Source organism: Trachypithecus francoisi, unplaced genomic scaffold, assembly GCF_009764315.1.
Source record: "Trachypithecus francoisi isolate TF-2019V2 unplaced genomic scaffold, Tfra_2.0 Lachesis_group18, whole genome shotgun sequence".
Classification (NCBI taxonomy): domain Eukaryota; kingdom Metazoa; phylum Chordata; class Mammalia; order Primates; family Cercopithecidae; genus Trachypithecus; species Trachypithecus francoisi.
Window position 1 is genome coordinate 507,700 of NW_022681463.1, and position 18,523 is coordinate 526,222.

At 38.2% G+C, this 18,523-nt stretch overlaps 1 protein-coding gene across 8 annotated transcripts in view; it reads left to right on the top strand.

The window, feature by feature from the left end:
* XPO4 (exportin 4) overlaps nt 1–18,523 on the top strand; it is a 117,480-nt gene that overhangs the window by 39,900 nt on the left and 59,057 nt on the right. For 5 of the 8 annotated variants that reach the window (XR_004428872.1, XM_033177014.1, XM_033177017.1 and 2 more), the window contains 3 exons: nt 1,197–1,335; nt 14,262–14,378; nt 15,091–15,244. Coding sequence is in view for 7 of the 8 variants with exons in the window: in XM_033177014.1 (XP_033032905.1) it covers nt 1,197–1,335; nt 14,262–14,378; nt 15,091–15,244 (410 nt within the window). In the remaining variant the exon portion in view is untranslated. Of the gene's footprint in view, nt 1–177; nt 273–1,196; nt 1,336–14,261; nt 14,379–15,090; nt 15,245–18,523 lie in introns of those variants that run through there. The other 3 variants (XM_033177018.1, XM_033177020.1, XM_033177019.1) reach the window with 2 other exon arrangements.

The window sequence follows — 18,523 nt, forward strand, 5'->3', positions numbered from 1 at the left end:
GCATATGCTAGTATGCATAGAATGGGCGGCTGATCTGCGAGCTAGTGAACCAGTAGTAACAGATATGTCATGTCATGTGAGGGTGCCGTGGGAACTCTTAGTAATAACTTTCTGGAGAAAGTGACATCACAATCTTGGAGAGGGAATAGAAGTTCAGAGGCCTGCAAGTGCACGAGTGTGGAGTGAGGAAGTGAAAGGTCAATATGTCTGCAGTTGTGAGTGTGTGTGGAAGGGCAGACGTCAAGGAGAGGAGCAGCCACCAGTGGCTGTAGGTGGGTGTCCAAACTGGGACACTTTGGAGAGTGAAATAAAGAACTGTTAATAATTATTTGGGGCAACAGGTAAATTGAGGCTGTCCCAGGAAAGCTGGAATGGTTCCCACTGCTTATAAGCCATGTTAAGGGGTTTGAGTTTATTCCAGGGGCACATGGTGGGTATATCTTTGTGGGATTCTAGAGGCTAGATTATAAAGTTTGGGAGTATGTTTTCTGATCCGTATCTTTCAGAAAAGATTGTGAAAAGGCAATTAAGTTTCTGTGCCCTTGTGGTCAAATGGGCTTGGTAAAATGCCTCCACTTGGGATGGGTGCTTCTTTCATCACATGGAGGAACAGAACCTAGATATGAACGTTTTGAATGTGTGTGTTTTACAATTTCATGTTTCCATAATGATGTATCTTGGATAGCTAGTATGTTGCCTTTAAACATTAAAAGGAAATGGGATTTAGGATAGATTAGTGGTTGTAGATGTAGGTTAGATCAGAATTTATCTCCAAACTAGTGGAATCTTAATCTTAGTGATTTTTTTCCCTACAAATATTTAACAGGGAGCTGACTTACATCTGTTGAATACTTCCTGGAGCAAATAACACTTGTATAGTGCTTAGTATGTACTGGGCACAGCGCTAGGAACATTTAACCCTTATAATAACACTAGCAGTGTTATTCTCATTTTACAGATGAGAAAACCAAGGCCCTGAATGCTAACTGTCTTGCCCAGGGTCATACAGCCCGTCCACAGTGGAGCCTGGGATTGAACCCAGGCCTCCTGGCTTTGGAGTCTGTACATAACCATTTGGCTCTGCTACTCTCACATGTAAGCAATGTTATTAGTAGCTACAGGCATAGAGAGAAGTTTGGAAGTATTCTTGTATTAGATTTAGGTAAATTTTTCATAATGATTTTTATGTTTTACAGCCTTCAAAAGTATGTTCGGGAACAGATTCTACTAGCAGTAGCAGTAATTGTAAAAAGAGGATCATTAGATAAATCAATTGACTGCAAAAGCATTTTTCATGAAGTCAGCCAGTTGATTAGTAGTGGCAATCCCACTGTGGTAAGTGTGCTGTTTGTATTTATAAATATTAACAATTTATATTTTCTGTTACACGAATAGCATTATAGCAAGAGTAATGGATATCTACATAAACAAAAAAGTGAAAAAGCTATCAGTCAAGCAATTTTCATTTGTTCAGGTTTTGTTCTAGTCCTTTTTTTTTTTTGAGACAGAGTTTTGCTCTTGTTGTCCAGGCTGGAGTGTAATTTCTCAATCTTGGCTCATGGCAACCTCTGCCTCCTGGGTTCAAGCAGTTCTCCTGTCTCAGCCTCCAGAGTAGCTGGGATTACAGGCATGTGCCACCATGCCTGGCTAATTTTGTATTTTTAGTAGAGACAGGGTTTCTCCACGTTGGTCAGGATGGTCTCAAACTCCCGACCTCAGGTGATCCGCCAGCCTTGGCCTCCCAAAGTGCTGGTGTTACAGGTGTGAGCCACCACGCCTGGCCTAGTCTTTTTAAATATATGTACATAATATAAATGTGGTGTACTTTGCTTTTTTGTTTGGTTCTGTATTTTCCATGTTGCCATAAATATTCATAATCATGATTTTAATTGTTATAAAATATTATAAGCTAATATGCCATAATATCGTTAACCATTTCTATTGAACTTTGTTTTGCCATTTCTAATAAACCTTTGATAGCTACTAGTGATTACGAAAGTGTTTGAATAAAATAGAAAATACATGACATAACAAAAATAATTAAAAGTTGCTGTCTTAATAGGCCATTGGACTTTAGCAGTTACTGTCAACTGAACAAATTAGGGATCACTGTTCTTGGCTGAATGACTTTGGGAAGCATGGTTCCCCCACCCTCTCCACTCTCCCATCCACCTTTTAGAGAGCGGGAGTTGTGCCTGGAGAGTGGCTGTTTGATTGTAATCACTCTGAGGCAGGAGGAGCTGCGGTTGCTGTTGATGATTAGCTGTGATTCTTGGTTTATCCTATCAGCTTTTATCACCTGAATGATATTTCACTCATATAGAATTGAGATTGGTAATACTTGGCTGTTCTGAGTCTCGGATATTAAATCTTTAAGTATTTTGGGTAGCTTATTACCTTAACACATTTTTAAACCATTTTAAAGATATCTGTGTGAGGCTATATGCCATATAACTGTTTGTTAATTCCTTTTGTCTTCAGTGGCCCCTCCGTTAGTGGATGTGATTTTCACCGTGTAGTTGATGCTTTGAGGTTGAGATGCAGTGGTGCATTTTAGGAGGGCCACATACATTGTCCCTTGCTTTCCACAATATCTTGGATCTCTTTTCTGCTGCCTTCGTGTCCACCACTTTTCACTGCACACAGCTAGCTATGCGCTCACCTCACTGTCCCAGCCATCTGCTTCCACTCTGCTTAGGACCGCAGACTGATACCCCAGGAGTCTAGAGCCACGGAATCTGTAAGCAAGCTGGTCAGGACTTTGGAACTTACTATGTATGTCCTAAGTGTTTTTTGTTTTCCTTAGAAATTAATCAGTGGTCATGTGTTTGTTCTTTTTTTTCCTTAACTTTATTGAGAAGTAATTTACATGCATTACTATGTCTAAAATGCACACCTTGTTAAGTTGTGACAGTTGTGTATACCAGTAAACTCCTACCATGTCAAGATACAGAACATTTTTTTTTTTTTTTGAGACGGAATCTCGCTGTGTCGGCCAGGCTGGAGTGAGGGGTGCGATCTCGGTTCACTGCAAGCTCCGCCTCCCGGGTTTACGCCATTCTCCTGCCTCAGCCTCCGAGTAGCTGGGACTACAGGCGCCGCCACCTCGCCCGGCTAGTTTTTTGTATTTTTAGTAGAGACGGGGTTTCACCGTGTTAGCCAGGATGGTCTCGATCTCCTGACCTCGTGATCCACCCGCCTCGGCCTCCCAAAGTGCTGGGATTACAGGCTTGAGCCACCGCGCCCGGCACAGAACATTTTTATTTACATCTTGATTTTTGATTGTGTGATGTTAAGTTTTATGCCGTTTTTGTGGCAAATTTCCTCAAGAGTAGTGCTGTCCAGTACAACTTACTGTGTTGAAAGAAGTGTTGGATGTCTGCGCTTCCTGATATGTAGCCAGCCGCTACACTGGCCACTTGCGGCAGTTGGTCATGTGAAATGTGGCTAGGGTGACTGAAGAACTGAATTTTCTAATTTTTAAAATTTTTATTTAAATTCAAATAGCCACACGTAGTTAGTGACAGATATACTGGATGGTGTCGTTCTAGAGACTGATAATCTAATTTTATGGACCTTTTACTTAATCTTAGTATTATGAAATTTAGTTTTTTGTATAAAACTAATAAATTTGAAAGTATATATGTTTGAATCTTTACATTCTATAAGTCATTTTGATTTTGTTTTATGAAGTGGGAATATTTCTTGAAAGTAATCACCTAAGAAGAGTTCATATTAAATTTTTGAGGTGAAAATTATGGGGAGCTCCTTTTTTTTTTAATTTAAGAGACAGGGTGTGATACAGTGGTGCATAGCTCACTGCAGCCTCAGTCTCCTGGGCGCAACCATTCCTCCGCCTCCCACCTCAGCCTCTTGAGTAGCTGGGATTAAGGTACAGACTGCTGTACCTGGGTAGGAAGCTTTTTTTTTTTTTTTTTTTTTTTTTGGAGACAGGGTCTCACTTGCTCTGTTGCACAGGCTGTGGAGTGCAGTGTTACGAACACAGCTCACTGCAGCCCTGAACTCATGGGCCCAGTCTTCCCACCTTAATCTCCTGAGTAACTGGGACTATAGGCACAAGCCACCACTCCTGGCTAATTTTTAAAATTTTTTTGTAGAGACGAAGTTTCACTATGTTGCCTAGGCTGGTCTTGAATTCCTGGGCTCAAGTGATTCTCTTGCCTCAGCCTTCCAAAATGCTGGGATTACAGATAGGAGCCACCGTGCCTGGCCATGGGAAGCTATGTAGTGTAAATTGTGGTAGTAGACATAGTCTCCATTTCTGATCAGTGTGTCATGAGCTTTAGATAAATCAATTGACTGTAAAAGCATTTTTCATGAAGTCAGCCAGTTGATAAGTAGTGGTAATCCCACTGTGGTTAAGTGTGCTATTTGTATTTATAAATCTTAACAATTTATATTTTCTGTTACACAAATAACATTATAGCAAGAGTAATAGATATCTACATAAAACAAGTGAAAAAGCTATCAGGCAATTTTCATTTGTTTAGGTTTTTTTCTAGTCTTTTTTAATGCATATACATAATATAGATGTGGTGTACCTTGCTTTCTCATTTGATTCTGTATTTTCCATGTTGCCATAAATATTAATCTTTATTTTAATTGTTATGAAATATTATAATCTAATATAGCATAATAGTCAAATATACCAAATATAATATACCAAATATTATCAGCTTTGTTCATGAGATGCTGATGCTTGCGCGAGGTGTATAATGGTAATCTTGTCGTTTCTATGAATTTTGTTAGAATTTGCTTCCACACTAATGGCCATGTGCATTATCCAATGGTGGTCATCATAGATAGCATGGGGAAAAAGAAGTGGTCGATACATATAGATAAAACTAGCAGAGAAAAGGTTTGCAACTGAGGCTGCTACTTGGAAATATTATCTTTACCCCTAATACTCTGAATCAAGTTGCACTTCATATTTTAGATTTCACATAAGAACATCTTGTTTCATTTTGACCGGCTGCAGTGAAAGAGTCCAGCTCATTGTGATAGACAGGATTTAAACTTGAGGAACATTACTAGTAACTCTGAGATCTATCTATTTATGACTAATACCTTTCCCTTGTTTGTTTGGTGATCATTCCAGCCAGGGTTTTGGTATTGGGGTAGAATTTATGCGGCCTGCCCTCACCCCCTACAAGTAGCTTGTTAGTACTGGGACAGCACAGGCAAAGGATCAAGAGTTCCTTGCCTCTCTCAGGAATGAGCACATACTTGGGAACTGAGTTCTCTGCTTCCTTTCCCCTTGGGTAATTTGACCCAGTGCAAAAACTAGTCCCACTGCAACCTGGCAGTTGGATTTTTTTTGAGCCACTGAAATAACTGATCTTCTGAGAATGGTTGGAACAGATGTAGCTGTTCAGTTAGATAGGATTTTGCTCTCTTCATAGTGTGTACACTTTGAGAATAGTGTATAAATGTAATATTTTCATGAAAGACTCCAAAGATATTTTTAAAGTCAAATTTCTTCCTTTCTTTTTTTTTTTTTTTTTTTGAGACTGGGTCTTGCTCTATTGCCTAGGCAATGGAGTGCAGTGGTGCAGTCTTGGCTTACTGCAGCCTTGACCTCAGCATGCTCAGGTGATTCTTCTACCTCAGCCTCCTGAGGAGCTGGGACTACAGATGCACGCCACCCCACTGAGCTATTTTTTTGTATTTTTGTAGAGACAGGGTTTTGCTATGTTGCCCAAGCTGGTCTCGAACTTCCAGGCTCAAGCAATCAGCCCGCTTTGGCCTCCCAAAGATCACAGGTGTGAGCCACCATGGCTGGCCTAAAGTCAAATTTTTAATACCAGGGCTGAGAACTACTATAATAGTAGGAAATCAATAGTGGGAAGTAGAATTTAATTTCAGGATTGCAGGATGAAATTTATTTTGGCGACTATATTAAAAACATTAAATGTGAAAAATATTCTCTACTTTATATGACAAGTTAAATGCATACACTGTCCCTATTTGTCCTTGCCCAGTAGTTTGAAACTAGCTCATTAGGAAGGCCTAAAAAATGAAGTTCAGACATTTTCGTATATCATCCTCTCTTCTTCTTGGACTGTTAAGAATTTGTAAGTGGTGCCGGGCGCGGTGGCTCAAGCCTGTAATCCCAGCACTTTGGGAGGCCGAGACGGGCGGATCACGAGGTCAGGAGATGGAGACCATCCTGGCTAACACGGTGAAACCCCGTATCTGCTAAAAAATACAAAAAACTAGCGGGGCGACGAGGCGGGCGCCTGTAGTCCCAGCTACTGGGGAGGCTGAGGCAGGAGAATGGCGTAAACCCGGGAGGCGGAGCTTGTGTCTCAAAAAATAAAAAAAAAAAAGAAAGAAAGAAAAAAAAGAATTTGTAAGTGGTTCAAGAATTTACTTAGTATTTTCTTAGTCTCAGACATAAATGACAGTGAACAAGATGATTAAAACCTCTGTAAGAAAGGAGAATGATAACTGATCAGAACATTGATTTAGTATTGGCTAGAAACTTTCTTTATAAAGGTGATTTTTAAGAGAGATTTGAAAAGTAGAGAAAATTAACTGAAGGTTTTTTAGATGATGAAGAAAGGGTTGACCTCATGAACCATTAAATTAGGTAACTAATTTCCCCCTCACACCTCTTCTAGAGGGACATTTCCATCGACTGTCATTGGCCAGAAACTGTCTGTGTGTAGTCTGGCTTTTCCCCCTTCGCTTTTGAAGCATATTGGTTTCATTTGTTTGTTTTGTTTTAGAAACAGGGCCTCGCTCTCTCGCCTAGGCTAAAGTGCAGTGACATGTTCATAGCTCACTGCTGCCTCGATCACCTGCGCTCAAGTGATCCTCTCACCTCAACTTCAGCTGGGATGATTGGTCCGTGCCACTGTACCTGGCTAATTTTAAAATTCTTTTGTAAAGGTGAGGTCTCACTATGTTGCCCAGGCTGCCTTGAGCTCCTGACCTCAAGGTGATCCTCCTGTCTCAGCCTTTTAGGTGTGACCCACCACGCCCAGCCAAGAATTGATTTTTTTTTTTTTTTTTTTGAGGCGGAGTCTCGCTCTGTCGCCCGGACTGGAGTGCAGTGGCCGGATCTCAGCTCACTGCAAGCTCCGCCTCCCGGGTTTACGCCATTCTCCTGCCTCAGCCTCCCGAGTAGCTGGGACTACAGGCGCCCGCCACCTCGCCCGGCTAGTTTTTGTATTTTTAGTAGAGACGGGGTTTCACTGTGTTAGCCAGGATGGTCTCGATCTCCTGACCTCGTGATCCGCCCGTCTCGGCCTCCCAAAGTGCTGGGATTACAGGCTTGAGCCACCGCGCCCGGCCAAGAATTGATTTTTGATGATCCATTTCCCTGTACTCATCTCATGTTTGCATTTATACAGGTTTAGAGGCAGTGTAGTATAATAGAACACTGATTTTGGATTCACACTTGGGTTTAAATCCCAGCTCTGCCATTTATTGCCAACCTAACAAATTAACTTCTCTAGGCATTAGTTCAATAATATGTAAAATAAATGTGATAATATTCACTTCTATTCAGCAAGTATTTGTGTTCTCTCCCTAGTAGTCTGTCACTGCTTTCTTCATAGAATCTTGGGAAGTGAACTATAGTAAATCATGTGTTTTTCTCTCCAACAATATTTTAAGTATGGAAAAGCAGAATAAAATGTTTTTGCTATGAGTGAAAACTAATAATTTGTGTGTGGTTTTTTTTTTTTTTTGAGACAGAGTCTCGCTCTGTCACCCAGGCTGGAGTGCATTGGCATGATCTCAGCTCACTACAACCTCCGCCTCCTGGGTTCAAGCGATTCTCACGCCTCAGCCTCCCGAGCAGCTGGGACTACAGGCGCCCGCCACTATGCCCGGCTGATTTTTATATTTTTAGTAGAGATGGGGTTTTGCCATTTGCGCCAGGCTGGTTTCGAACTCCTGACCTCAAGTGATCTACCCACTTCAGCCTCCCAAAGTGCTAGGATTACAGGTGTGAGCCACTACACTCTGCCAATTTGTACGTGTTTTTAAAAAATACAGGTAACCAACACGTTAGCCTTTCTTTAAATGCTTTCAGAAGTTTCTTAAAGACTTGGTTCTCTACAGTTTTATGGAAAGATTATATCTAATTTGTATAAAAAATGATGTACTTTGTTAATTCTTGCCTGTATGATTATTAAATAATATGTTGTTTCAAGCTTATGGGCAGTTATGATGTTTTCCTTCCATGATTATAAAGGTTACCATGGTTATTTCGTCTCAGTTTGCAGTAGTGTTGGACCTGCTGTCAATACTAACTTGGGAGGGATATGGAAACTTGCCTTCCTAGGAAAGTAGCAGAATTTTTTTATTTTAAGTTAAAATTTTAATCTATATTTAAATATATAATTCATATTTGTCTTATTTCCTTTGAAAGCAGTAGGCATACATTAAATCACTTTTAAAGCTGTTTAATTTAGCATTTAAGTATCCTTTCTTCCTCTTTGCCATAATAGAGAGAAGTGGGTGAGAAATTCACTTGTCTACGGCAGCCCCTGGATGTGATAGCCAAGTTAATCTCTCTTATCATAAGTCTCATTGATGTTTGCATAGAAGAGCAGCTGGAAGTCTGCTTTATGTATGGCAACCTTTCATATAGTTTATTCTTGGTAATAAAGCTCCTGGGGTAAGAGCCAGGCTATTATAAGAGACAATCCTCTCTCTGAACAAGGGTATTTTATTTTGTCAGCTGGAGTTAGTGTTTGAGTATCTTGGGCTTGTGACAGTAAGCTGGTGAGTGAGGCAAGCTATCTCTGAAGGGCATTTTTTCACTAGCTTGAAATTAATGGCTTTTGCTAGAAATAAATGAGAATACTGCTATAAGACTTTCAATGTGAAGATAAGAGTTACTTAAATTGTTAGCCAGTGAATTAACTTGTGAATTTTCAGTACTTCAATGAAAGAAGACAATTAGACTTTTTAAAATAACCTTGACACCTCATTGCATTGGTCTTCTACTTGTTTGACATATTAAAATTTTCTCGCAGAAATGTATAAACAACCAAAAAATAGGGAACACATCATTTATTTTCCAACTTCTGTTGTGTTAACATGGTGCTGGGCATAGAAATAAACATTGATTCATTAATCCAAACAGCATTTACTGAACATCTGCTATATTGCTTTAATTATTGATACAGCTTCAGTTATAGCTCTCGTTTTTAAGTGGTGTAACACATTTAGTAATTTTAATTTTGCAGAATGTAGATCATCATCAAGGAATAGAATTTTATTTTATTTTATTTTATTTTATTTTTATTTTTTTTTGAGACGGAGTCTCGCTCTGTCGCCCAGGCTAGAGTGCAGTGGCCGGATCTCAGCTCACCGCAAGCTCCGCCTCCCAGGTTTACGCCATTCTCCTGCCTCAGCCTCCTGAGTAGCTGGGACCACAGGCGCCGCCACCTCGCCCGGCTAGTTTTTTGTATTTTTTAGTAGAGACGGGGTTTCACCATGTTAGCCAGGATGGTCTCGATCTCCTGACCTCGTGATCCACCCGTCTCGGCCTCCCAAAGTGCTGGGATTACAGGCTTGAGCCACCGCGCCCGGCAAGGAATAGAATTTTAAAAAAGCAAAATAGGTGGTTGTTATTTTTTATAATGATAAAAAATATAGCTGCTACTTTACCTTCTTGTAAGCTGGTGTAATTACATGGTGTTTTTAAGCATTATCCAATTTGAGCCTTAGGACAATTACGCAAATTAGGAAGGGCAGAGGGTGGTAGCCCTTATTATAGGTGAGAAAGCTGAGGTCAAGGTACATGAAGGGCTTTGACCACAGTTATTTGAAGAAGGAAATCTTGGACTGTTAGAGCCCAGATTTTCTAACTGATTTAAACGGGATTCTTGTATTGGACTCCTAAAAGAGTCCTGCGGAGTGTTTTTATTTATAATTTATTTTAGATGTAATTTTAATAAATTTTATTTGGTTTCTAACTTGTGAGCAAATGAAAATGATCCATTGAGAACTACACGTTAGTGGCAGTCAGATTGCCAGCAGCAGTGAGGGACAGACAACAACAAAGGATGGCTGAGAAAAGCTGTGAAGCAGACGTAAACCAACAGGCACTGGGACCTGGCACCGCACTGCCACCGGGGGAAGGCCCCTTATGTGCTGGTCGCTTCCAAGGAGTCACTTAACTATAATATCATATAATAATTGCCATAGAAATAATTCCTTAAGAAAAGTTTATAGGAAGTTTCATTAAAAATATTTGCTTGCTGCATTTACAAAATTAACAGATATTAACTTAATTCTTTATGGTCTTAGATAAGTGAAGGATTGTTGTATTAACCTCTTAGAAGTCTTAAGATTTGTATTTTGTACTGGGCAAATTCCTGTGAATTTTAGTATGGCATTCTTTTATCAATCAGTCAACTTTGATCCGATTTCACTGACATTAATTAGTACAGCTTTTGTTTCCGGCTGTCTTAAGTGTCAGAGCCACTGTCTCTGATAGAGAAAAATATCTAGCTCTGACTTTGACAAAGGCCAGAGAGGCAGCACTTGAAGAGACTGGTCAGTAGAGGGTAAGTTAGGGGGTACACTTGGGATGCCCACTGAGACCAGCGGTCTGAAGGAGGCAGATAAGAACGTTCTTCAAGGGTAAGAAAAGCTAAAGCTGGTGATCTCCACCAGGCAGATTTGCTGCTTTCATGTTTTTTCTTTCCTCTCTCTGTCCTGGGAAGAAGCTGTCCTCTGTTCTCCCTTGGGAGTTTTATTTTTGGCTTGCTTCCCTAGCTATCTTCATTACAACACAATGTGAGAGTAACTTCATTTTAAGGGGATTTAATCCATAATTAAATATTGAAAATGAGCAAACATATTTAGAAGTGAGTCCTAGACATTTAGTGATATGTTTAATTCCCCTATGAATAGGGAGAAATACTTTGTTGATATGTGTTGAAGTACTTTGCTCTCTTAACGTATAATCAATGTTTAATTATTCATCATTCTCCAGGAGTCTCTATTCATTTGGCACCTTTGAGCCAGACCAGTGTAGTATGATTAATATTTATGATGGTAATCTCATATTCCTACAGGATTTCCAAATTAAGGAGAGCTTATACTATTTGGTATCTTTTAATGATGAAAATATCCTATTGAGTTTTAGTTCTTTGGAAGCTGATAACTGTAGGTACAGTCAAAGCCGGAATATTTGATTTCTTGCAATACCTCTAACAACGCTGTTTGATAATTTATTTTTATGTATTTCTTAAGTCTTTAAATGGTATATTTAAATAGAACACACTTGTTTTTAGATTTCTTTTTATTTCATAGGTAAAAGTGGAAAAGTAGAATGTAAAACTATATATGGGTTGATATCAATGGTATATAAAAATTTGTATCTGTGCACTGAAAAATTGGAAAGCTATAAATGTTACAGTAATAACTCCTGGATGATAGGATTGTAGACAATTTTATTTTCTTTGTGCTTTTCTATAATTTCTGGTTTTTCTAAGATAGAAGTATATTTTTGTAGGATGAAAAAATTATTTTAAAACAAAAGATTCTTATGTGTTCAGGGGACTAAGTCTGTAAGTGCATTTTGTTCTAAATTCTCATCGATTACGAATGTACTTGTTTTTATGGGTGAATTTGTACTTCATTAGTATGGAAGTTGGCTGTTTTGGAGGGATATAGTCATTGCTGTAACTGAAAAGCAGCTCCATGCCACTGGGGCTCCTTGTTTTGTGTGATGAAGTTGGCAGTTGCAGGAGGAGCTTTAGCAGGGCTTTCACTTGTCGTTGCTCTGCCCCTCTCCTTCACTCGTTTGTTTCTCATCTTGACCATAAACCACACGTTATCTTGGGAAATGTTTGTTTCATGTGAAAAAGTAAAGCTTTTGTGAATACATATGGTTGTGATCATTAATTAGAGAGATGTTCCTGAAAACTTGAATATGGTGGTAGTTTTAAAATAAGCCATTTTGTGGTAAATGCAGTAAAACACAATCTGTGGAAAGTTGTAAATTACTTGTGAGTGGAAAGTTGTAAATTGTGAAAAATTAGTATAGATTATTTATTTGTAAGAATAAGAATTTGTTTAATGAGTGTTTCTAGGTTCTTTCAGCTTGCAGGTTTTTATATGTTGTATGTGAATTCTGTTTTTAATAGGTTATCTCATCTGAGATTCAGAAATTAATTTCTGTTTTTGGTAAGACAAGTTTTCTCAAACATTTAGATGTTTTTATAATGTTTTATTGACTGGAGTCTTAGGATAAGTGGAAAGCTAAGTCTAAATGAAAAATTGTTTTTAGGATCCTAGGATCTTGGGATTCATCATTAGATCATTGTGAATTAACTTTTTTCTCTGAATCTCATTAATTTGATTTAACGTGTACTTTCCCTAAAGCCTAGCTATGTTTAAAAATCATGTTATAGTTGATCCTGATGTTACTTAAATGTATCTAATGTTAATTGCTGGCACTATAATCATTACTCATTTTAAAAGAAAATTTTTGAAAACCATTTTGTTAACTACAAAGTGAAGGGATTGTACTTTCTGAATGTTTGAATCCCTTTAAACAGAAAACGACAGAAATATGTGATCAGCTGTTTTTCCCGTGAGAGGCCTTAGTGGCTGGCTTCTTTCTCTCCAAGTGCCTGGGGCCATACATAGGCAGTTAAATGGGTTTGTTGAAGATTTTGGGAGGAGGGGACATTTTTATATTAAGTCATGTATATTTTGAAGTAAAATTACAAAATGTGTGTGTTTATGCCAAACCAGTAGCTTTCAGAGAACTTCTATTGTTGCAGAAGGCATTGCTCATACCCCTAGATTCCCTGGAGATTTCCGTTTACTTCCAGGTGTGGAAAAGTCTGAGAAACTTCCTTAATGTATGGGGTTTTGTGCCTTTCATAAATATTAGCTATATAGTCACGCTTGTTTTAGTTGAGATGTAAGAGGCAAATAAGAATTTAACTTAAGTTTACGTTTTTTTTTTTTTTTTGAGCTGGAGTCTCACTCTATTGCCCAGGCTGGAGTGCAGTGGCGCGATCTCAGCTCACTGCGACCTCCACCTCCCAGGTTCAAGCGATACTCCTGCCTTGGCGTCCCAAGTAGCTGAGACGACAAGTGCCTGTCATCATGCCCAGCTGATTTTTTCGTATTTTCAGTAGAGATGGGGTTTCACCGTGTTGGCCAGGCTGGTCTCGAACTCCTGACCTCAGGTGATCGCCTGCCTTGGCCTCCCGAAGTGTTGGGATTACAGACGTGAGCCACTGTGTCCGACCTATGTTTACATTTTTTGAAGGAAAATTTCAGACATACACAAAATGGACAAATTGTCTATTAGTCACTCACGGAACCCTCTCTCACCTTCAACAGATATTTCATGCCAATTTTTAGGAATTTAATATCATTAAGTTACTTGCTAAGATTTGCCAAGATAAGTATCTGTAAGGTCAAGGTACTGACATCAGAAGCATTTCTGAACAAAGATGTTGCAGTTGGTGGGTGGGTATGACTGTGTTCAGCTGTTGGATAAGCTTGCATAAATAGTATCATCTTGACTTTAATCTTTTGGTTGTTCAGAGGTAGTGTGCATATTTCTATTTAACTCCTGGAAAGTTGCCAAAATAATTTGTGTCCTCTTTCCATCCTTGGTACCTTGACGCTAAATAGTCTGGAATAAAATCAATGATTTGATATTAGCAGCCTATTGGATAGAACCAATGAGAAGGAAAATCTTCATTTTTCTTTTTAAAAAATTTTGGGTATCACTTGGCTATAAAAGTCTGGAATGGACACTATAAAATTTGTTTCACTTTTCATCGATTTGGGAATGCATTTTACAAACAGAACAGGGAGTGAAACAAACATGGGTTGAAATCTCAGCTGGCCTTAGATAAGTACTCTAAGTCACTTCTCTCAAATGTAAAATGAGGATATAGATTGTTCTGCAAATTTAACAAAATAATACCTTCAACATTGATTATTTAAAAATATCATTTGAATTCCACTATTGAGTAGGAACAGTGTGTCCTGAGTTCAAGTCTTAGGTGGATTTGTATAACTGCATTTGAGGAAGTAATATTAACACTGACCAGACGACTTAGAAAGGAGAGGTAATATTGATTTTGTCGTATCTAATTTTCTGACTGTTATAAGATCTAAAGACGCAGTGGAAGATCTAAAATTAGGGAGAAAATGTTCTATTATGTTTGAACAAATGCATTGAAACAAAGCATTGAAACCGTAATGCCTCACAATTGTTTCTTATCAAATAATTACAGCAAACTCTGGCCTGTTCTATTCTGACTGCACTATTGAGTGAATTTTCAAGTTCAAGTAAAACTAGCAACATTGGATTGAGCATGGAATTCCATGGTAACTGCAAAAGAGTTTTTCAGGTATTGGTAGTTTTGTTCTTGAGTTTTAATTATCAAATCATTCACTTTTTACTCCATCTATTCCTAATGATGTGAGAATATTTTTATGTAGTTGAATGATGGCTTGTACTTCAGGATTTGTTTTTTGATTTCAAAGGATAAAGTGATAGGTTTGGTGAATGTAGTTGATGGTTTAAAATTACTCGTTTAATTCTAGTCTTAAAAAAATACTTCTATAAAGATCTTTAGTTTATTATTTATTTCTTATTGTGTTTAGATACAACTAATTCAATTGATGGGACTCTGCTGGCCTTAAAAATAGGTCTGGAAGAATGCCAGAAGGCCATGTATTTCAAACGTTATTGCAGATGGTGCGGGCTCTTTGTCTTGTATGTATTGTTTGGCTCTGGAGCAAAGTTATGTGAAGGCATTGGCTTAAATCCTAGGGCTCTGCACTATAGCAACTGACTCCTCCAGCTCTGCAGTAGTTGTCAAAGACTCTCTTCTCTATGGAAGTAGCATTTATATTCGAGTACATGTATTCCAACTGGCATCACTTGAAAGCATACTGCGATGTAAATTACAAGTAGAGGCCTAACAATGGAACATGTTCTTAAGGAAATTGTGTTTTCCATTGGAAATTTTAAGGTGTTTGTTTTGTTTCATGATTCTAAAAGGGAATACATTTTGAATAAATTTTTCACATAAAATATTTGTGATTTATTGACTATAGGAGGAAGACCTTCGTCAGATCTTCATGTTAACTGTTGAAGTTCTGCAGGAGTTCAGCAGGCGGGAAAACCTCAATGCTCAGATGTCGTCAGTATTTCAGCGCTACCTTGCACTCGCCAATCAAGTCTTGAGCTGGAACTTTCTTCCTCCAAATTATATCCTTTTAACAAATTAATAGTTTATCTGTGGTAATTTTCATAGGTGACTTAATTACAGCTTGGAGTCTTTAACCTTTGAAGCTTTTATAAAACATATTGAAAGAAAATAAGATTTTTTTTAAGAAATAGAATTTAATTCCTTTATCTTACAATGCCAAAAGACAGTGGATACTAGAATAACACTAGAACATTTAAAAGTTTATTTACTCCTTTGTAGAAGAAGTTAGAATACATAGAAACGTGGTGGATGACGGAGCTATTGCTAGTTTAGAATTAGCAATATTCTTAGGGAAGGAAAAGAAAACAGGTAGAAAGCACCTTTTAAGAAACTGAATCGTTTTTTTACTTGGACATGTAATTATGTTTGATTTTTTTTTTTTTTTTGACTAACTTAAAGCTAGTTTGGAGTGCAGTGTAGATAATAAGTTAGTAATATGTTTATTCTTCAAGGGCCTTTACCAGTATAAAAAGATGAGAATTTTGCTTTTAGGAAATTATTCAGAAGTTTAAGTGGGTTGCATTGTCAATGCATGTATCTGCTATTTAAATTAGTTTCTTTAAGTAGAGATATTTGTATTTCATAAACTTTAAGGAACTGCTTTCTCATTTGCTGTGCTGGGACATCTGCTGCCTGTTGGTAATGATGCACAGTGGCTGCCCATTTGTTGTGTGAAGTCCGGCAGATCTGGATTCAAGCCTCTGCTGATCTTAGGCAAATCACCGGAGCCTGAGTCTCAGCTATTCCACATGTAAAATGGGGGTATGGATTGTTGTGTAGATTAAATGAAACTGCATTTAAGACACTCAGGAGTTAGGTACTATTTATTGAGCTCTATAATAGCCTTCTTGAATTGAATAGTTCATTATATAACTAGGGGTCTTATACACTCTTCTTTGTTGATCCAATACGTCTCTGTGTGGTATAGGAAATTTAATGTGACCTGTTCTAGATGTCTTTAATCTGGGAGTCTGTTCAGAAGAAAAAGACCGATGATAAGCAGACAAGAAATCGATGTGAAGTCAGATCAGAGATCTAGGATGGGAGTCATCTTTATTGTAACAGAGCCAAGAGGAGCTACATAGAAATTCACTAATTATTTGTGGCTGGTAAAATTATGACATTTAAAGGAGTGTGGTGGAGTGTAACTCCTTCTTCCTTTTAAACTTAGTCTATTCACGTAGTAGAAAGGCTGTGTCAGATGAAGTGAGTCTGACTCCTTCAACCACGAGTTCTCCAGGTTTCTTTCCCGAAAGCAGTCACTGTGAGCTGCTGCATTGTGGGGCAAAGCTTACAGCAAGGTCAGTCACTGTTTCCTTTTGTTCTTATTCTGTAATCATCTTTCTCCTAATAACCAACCTTTTGTCTTTAATATATTAACTTAATTCTTTCTGGTTGTCAAGAGGTGCCTACTTGCTTAGGTTTGCTTTTTAAAAAATTTTCCCTTTCAGTGTGTTATTATTTTTGTTCCAGGTTTTTTTTTTTTTTCTTTCTTTTTTTTTTTTTAAATAAAGTTGGTAAGGCAGACTTTATTCAGGGGAGCCAATGGTGATAGCTATGGGGACCACCACAACAGGATCTTGCAGTTGGGGAGAGAGATTGGATTCGACTTCTTGCTCCAGTGTTTTCAGTGGGGAAAGAAAAGATACTGAAAAACCTTGAGACATATTCTAAAAATATCAGTCCATATGGAGCTATCAAAATATTAATTATACATGTAGGGAAAAAAATCAACAAAAGTTACACTGCATATATTTTAAAGTGTCTGTTTTAAGGGAAAATACAGTTGGTAGAGAGTGACTATTTCATAAAAAGAAACAGTTCTCTGGGAGTTTGGAAACAAAGCTTGTCTAAAAGATACACACACACAAAATATTTTATAAAGTACTTAGGTAAAGCTTTGGAAAACCTGTCATCTGAAAATGATAAGCAATACTGCAGTGTTGCCAAAGGAAATAATTCCTTGTTTAAAGAAAGTATATCTTGTTTTTTGACTTAGGATATTTTGCTTCATGGCTTATAAGTGAGTTCTTGTGTGACCTTTTCATATAGTGCCATTTGTTGGCTGACTGCACTACAGCTAAGTATTCTTTGAGTGGATTAACTTTAAGTGTGGGAGAAAGAACTTGGCAGTGAGATTAAACTAAGCTACAGATTTAGCACTCATTAGGGAAATCAATTTCAAGGAACTCAATTCTGACCAATTTCTAATTTTGGAAATTACCTGGATATCTACTATTCAATCAGTAAGGAAAGAATGGAATAATTATGCAGCCTTGTACCATGCAGAGGGTCTAAATAATCAAATTTAACTTAGTTTAAAAGTGTTGAATTGATGCCTTTTAAAAGATGGTTTATCTGCTGGATGTGGTGGCTCACTCTTGTAATCCCAGAACTTTGGGAAGTTGAGGTGGGAGGATTGCTTGAGTCTAGGAGTTCGAGACCAGCATGGGCAACATAGCACAACCCTATCTCTACAAAAAAAAAATACAAATATTAGCTAGATGTGGTGGTGTGTGCCTGTAGTCCCAGCTATTCGGGAGGCTGAGGTAGGAGGATTGCTAGAGCCTGGGAGGTTGAAGCTGCAGTGAGCCATGATCTTGCCATTGCACTCACCCTGGGCAACAGAAGAGACCCTATCTCAACATAAAATATAATAAAAATAAAATAAAATATAAAATAAAATTTGTCTCTTAGGATAGACAAATAATAAATCGTGGAAAATGTTTGTGTGTTTTGATAGTTTAGAATGGTGTCATGTTAAATGAGACTGTCATTAACAATCCCCATTCATAATTTTTTCTAATCCGCTTTCTTTTTTGTGTCTTTTTATATTGAGATAATTTTGTTTTTCTTTATTTATTTTTGAGACAGAATCTTGTTCTGTCACCCAGGCTGCAGTGCAGTGGCACTATCTTGGTTCACTGCAACCTCTGCCACCTGGGTTCAAGCGATTCTCATGCCTCAGCCATCTGAGTAGCTGGGATTACAGGCGTGCACCACCACACCTAGCTTATTTTTGTATTTTTAGTAGAGATGGGTTTTATCATGTTGGCCACACTGGTCTTGAACTCCTGACCTCAAGTTGATCCACCCACCTTGGCCTGCCAAAGTGTTGGGATTACAGGCATGAGCCACTGCACCTGGCCCTGACTAATTTTTTTGTTTTAATTTTTGTGGAGATGGAGTCTTGCTGTGTTGGCCAGGCTGGCCTCAAACTCCTGGCTTCAAGTGATTCTCCTCCTTCAGCCTCCTAAAGTGCTGGCATTACAGGCGTG